General features: G+C 35.9%; 1 protein-coding gene across 1 annotated transcript; it reads left to right on the forward strand.

Moving 5' to 3' along the window:
* The first annotated feature begins 294 nt into the window (after positions 1-294).
* On the forward strand, positions 295-4,017 carry LOC133861382 (uncharacterized). Its single transcript, XM_062297166.1, has 3 exons — positions 295-516; positions 1,036-1,183; positions 3,723-4,017. Exons 1-3 carry the CDS (start codon positions 462-464, stop codon positions 3,799-3,801), a joined length of 282 nt encoding a protein of 93 aa, XP_062153150.1. The 5' UTR covers positions 295-461; the 3' UTR covers positions 3,802-4,017.
* Positions 4,018-5,201: the final 1,184 nt, after the last annotated feature.

The following is a 5,201-nucleotide window of genomic DNA, read 5'->3' on the forward strand; positions in this document are numbered from 1 at the left end:
ATTTGTAAGAATTAGTTACAATCTTGTTTGAGTTACTATTCTTTTACTACAATCCCCCGTAAACTTATGTTTGTAGTCCAAATGAGTATCACATGATTCACATGACGCAATATGGATAAAAAAAAATAATTAAATAATAAAATTTGATAGCTCAATAGGTTAATAAGTGGGCCCAAATATTTTGAGAAATAGGGGGCAATTGGGCCAAAACTTCATACAATCTGGCCGGACATTTACAGCCCATTTTAAGCCATGATATCGTCACCTTCCCGTGAGATAAACGACAAATAGACGCCCGGCTCTTACACCCTGAAACTCAACGTGAGAGAGAGATTTTGATTGGCTCACCGAATCTAAGTTGCTAGTCTGGGAGTTTCCCTCTCCAGTAAAGCCAACGTGACGCTAGCATTTGAAATCAGAAGGGCTCCGAGTCCCCGAGGCTTTGAAATCATTTTTCCCCAATGGGATACGTACAGGAAGCACGTGAAAACCACGTGAAGAAGAAAGTGGAAGAAGGTAATGGTTTCTGATCACGTAAAAACCCTAAACCCCCGTTTGGTTCCCGAGAAAAAAAAAATGAAAGCGTGGGAAAATAATACAAAAGTAAAAGAAATTCAGAGAAATCTTTGAAATGCTTTTCATAGTTTCGGAATTTTTATCTGTCTAATTATCTCACCATTTCTCGGCAACGAAGCATACAGTTTCACTTGCTCTGATTTCTTGAATGCTTTGTGGAATTCCTTGCTGCATTTATTATTGCATTGCTTTAGCAGCTAAAAGTCCTTTAATAATTTGCTTTTATTATTTCTTCTTCCTATTTAACTGTTCCAAGCGAGAATTGGGCGAGTTGAGGCGAAATTGAGTGTTTATTTATTATTTTTTTAAAAAAAGAAAATCGTGATTTGCTAGGAAATTGTATATTTCATGCATTTTTCTATATACTGTGTTTCTTATTTTTCTAATTAGTGTCATTTATGTATGTTACCAATCTGAGTTTGGAAGAGCTAATAAATGTCTGTTATGTTCGAATACCAGCTTTAAGAAGCAAAATGAAGCAGAAGGCTCTAAAGGAGTGTGATCAGTACACCTCAAAGTATGCTCAATGTTCTTTGGGAAGAACGTTATCGGTTGTTTGGCAGTGTAGGAAGCAAGCTAAGGAGTTGAATGATTGCCTACATCAATAGTAAGTGTGATTTTGTATATTGGACACCTATTGGTATCGATATTTCATTTCATTGTTTTTAAGTTTTTGATATGTATTACAAATATTATAGTTGGGGAGGAAAAGGAGGGGGAGGGGGGTGTGGGAGCATGCCCTCCCCTGTTCTCCCCTGATTGTGGAATTGGGGAAACAGTGACTCGGTTTCTGACACGTTCACAAGTTGTGTAACTTTCACCTCCTAGTCTTATGAGATTATATTCTAGACCCCGAATACAGCTAATAAAGTTGTCCTTTTGCTGTCCATAGGATCCAACTATCCTGTAAATATATTGATTAAATCTCTATGATTTTGCTTTGACTTTTGAAATGTGATGTTAGCATGGATTTTTGTAATGGCGCTGTAAAAGTTCACTCTCATGCTAGAGAAGCATCAATTAGTGATTAATATGGTAATACCATCACAAAAACAAATATGAATCATTGATATTATATTTGCTTTAGACCCATTATTGATTACAAAGCATCTAAGCAGGATATTCATCTGCTTATAGCTTGCTGTGACTGTTCAATACTCATTGTGCTGTATGGTCTAGAGCGAGGAAGGCTTCCAGAAGACTAACCGTGTTACCAAGTTTTGAGCTGTTTTTGCTGGTCTTGCAAATACATTCCTACTTGGACGTAGTGCTGTAAAGTCTTTCTTCATATTTGTTCTCCAGCAGCTGTTGAACTTGGTTAAAATACTTGGAAATCGTAAGGAGAAGTAGCACTTGACACTTGTTTGGCGTTGTGCCTATCTGCATTTATCAGAATATTTCTTAAAAGGAATATTCATATCTAGTGAGTTCATGTAGCCATGCACCACCTGAGAAAGGTTCTATCAAGTTATTGGAGCACCAAATTTTTGTCACAATGGAGAAGTGTCACTTTGACCTAGATGATGGGGTTTCCTTGGGGGGAGTGGGTTGGTGTGAAAGATTTGATGCGTTTACTTTCACCTACCAAGGCAGCTGGCCTAATATTTTTTCTCTGGTTAGGTGGTCAGCTAAATATTGTTAAACACTCAGAGAGAACCACTAAACGAGGGTTGTTGTACTTACACATTTGCTAAACAATCCCAGATAGGACAGTGTACAATGGCATACCTGGTTGAGTTTCATAAACTCAAATAAATTTAATCACAATGTTTTAAACAGTTTAATCCAAACTTTTCTAACACTAATTTAGCAAGTTGCCTTTGACTTGTTCCGTGGCCATCCTGCAATTCATGTGTTATGGTTGTGGTATGGATGATTATGTTGCCATCACCTAATTTTTACTCTGCAATGACATTTGGCTTTGATGTTGCTCATATTAAATTTTTAGAGTGTTTCTAGATACTAGCTTATCAAGAGTATGTAGGGATTTTATATTTTCATCATTATAGATTTGGTCATAATGGTGTGAGACAGTAGTATCAAAACAATTTAACTTTATTTGGTGATGCTAGAAAAGGCATTTTGTATGCTGGCACAGGAAGATGAACTTTCCAACTTTATGACTACTCAAAAGCTCTCTGATGAAAAAGAAAGACAATCAAAGTGTTATTTTATGTTTGTGAAACTTTAAATTTGGTGTTTCTGTTTTGAATGTGATCTAAAAATAAGGTGGTCATATGAGTAGTAGATTATTGAGAGGGGGAAATAATAAAGATATATCAGCCAGACAAAAAGGGTCAGCTTTTTTCCTTTCAAACTGCCATTTGTGATCAATTTTTTGTTACTTCAGACAAGCCTCCACTGCAAGACATTTAAATACACTTAATCCAACAGCCTGTGATGTTGCATATGTCATATGCTATATAATGATGGTTCCTCTGCTCAATCAAAGTTAATAAATTGCAAATTCAACCCCATTTGGCAAATTACTCATAAGCAACATTATAAACAAAGATTCTATGAGTAAGATTCAATTTTGCAATTAAAAATGGATGATTAATAAGATGTGCTGTTGTCCCCTGTCCATTAGCTTTTGAAGTAGGCCAAAACACACATGAAAGCCAACTACTTGCAACTGGCTATCATATGCATCAGTATGTTTAATTTGTATCCTAGTTCAGAACTTCAGATCCTGATATTCATGATGCTTTTATTCTAATTTTATTACTACTCGTAGATTTTTTATGGCCTCCATGCATTTTTTTAGTTGTCCTAATTGAGCTTTCTAGAAAACATTTGTCAATTTGTAGTAATGGAAATCCTACTGGTCATAGAGATATGCTAGCGTAAATTTGGCAATTCTTCTGTTGTAGTCACTTTTAATAGTTCCACTCTTAAGATACTTACGACTTTGAATGCCACTATCAGATTTTCTTTGCTTCAGTTCAGACATGAACTTTGCTGTATGTAATACGCAAAGCTCATTCATAATTTTTTTGGAGATTTAATACTTGTCAGTAGTGAAATGGAATTAAAAATTAAAATATATAGAAGGGTAACTTAAAAGAAACAGTCAGGAAATACTTTAATTAAACAATATGACTATGAATATTCAAATATCTTAGAAGTTGTTTTGGCTTTTGCAGCACCAATGATTCTGTTTTGGAAGAAATGAAGAGAGACTACATGCTTCAACAAGACGGAAAGGGATCTTCAGGAGTCTAAGCCATTTTATGGTGTAACATTTCATGTACAATTTATTATTTAATGCATGGTAAAAGAATTTTTATTCATTGGGTGATGCATGTTATGCTGCAACTGAGTTTCGTCTTCAGATATTTACGAGTTGCATGTTTGTATCTTCCTCAGAAGTTGTTGGGCAGGAATAATTCTAAATCCTTATGGAATTAGTATATTAAAAAACATATGGTTCAATGTGGAGATTCTCTGATTACTTACACACACACACACACCAAAAAAGAAAAGCAAAGAAAAGAAAAGAAGAACAAACAAAATGGAGTTTATCTGATTGGAATTTTGGTCCAATCTATACACGATTGTGGTAGTATAGGACTTATATTTGGCTATGGAGTTACAACTAGGAAATTATTCTTCTAAGAAATGTTTTTGAGAGATGATTATGACAATAGACCAAGATTTGTAATTTCAATCAGAGGGGGAAAGGAGATGTGTGGGAGTGCTTCCAGTGATATTGTTGGAGGCAACCCGTTTTGTAAGGTTGTGCAGAAAAGTTGGCACTTTGATGGATTATGACAGTAGACAAAGACATGGAGTTGCTGAGAGGACTAGGGATATCTCTGATTATAGAAGGGATTTGTCAATAAGGTGTTAGGTTCTAGTTCTGAATGACACTAATGATTGTTGAGTCTCCTTCGACAATCATGTTGGTAAATCAGAGTGTGGTAGCATCTGAGATGGTAAGAGGGCCAGAGGGGCTGCCTTGCTTCTCTTACAGTTGGCTCATCAGGTGGAATTTTTACTGTCCATTCATGAAGAATATATTACCTTTGGAGTCTTGAAATAGCTACAAATAGAAATTTCTTGTGGGAGGTGGATTCAGAGAGAGGATGCATTCAATGGTCTCTCTTTGAGGAGCTGGCTAACCTTATCTTCATCCCATTGTCTGGGGGTTGGCTCGAGAATATATGCTACCTATTGGATATTTGCTGAGGTCATGCTTCTAGCTCTAGGCTTGGGTATGAAGCTGTTAATTTTGGGAATAAAAAGGCTGTCTTATTAGTTCTAAGTAATTCAGTTGCATCTTTATCAGCTGTTTGATTTAACAATTGTTTGATTAATTCTGCATAGCAATTTGATAAATTGCCGAATTGGGGACCATTGCTGGAATGGTACTTGTTTTTAATGCTGCACAGCATTCGGAGTTGGACACACTCTAGAGACTTTGATATACAGTTTTGTCAGACTTGGAAGGGCTGCATGTAATTGTGTATGTGGGAAATCAAGGTTCTTTTCTTAAGAGTGGAAATGGATGTATTCTTTTTAATTTGGGGTGTCATCTTCCAGGCAATTGGTTATAAACCTATTACTTTCTAAGTTCCACTGGAGTTGTACCTTGAAGAGTGATAGGCAAAAATAATGCTTAG

The sequence above is a fragment of the Alnus glutinosa genome, chromosome 2, assembly GCF_958979055.1.
Source record: "Alnus glutinosa chromosome 2, dhAlnGlut1.1, whole genome shotgun sequence".
Classification (NCBI taxonomy): domain Eukaryota; kingdom Viridiplantae; phylum Streptophyta; class Magnoliopsida; order Fagales; family Betulaceae; genus Alnus; species Alnus glutinosa.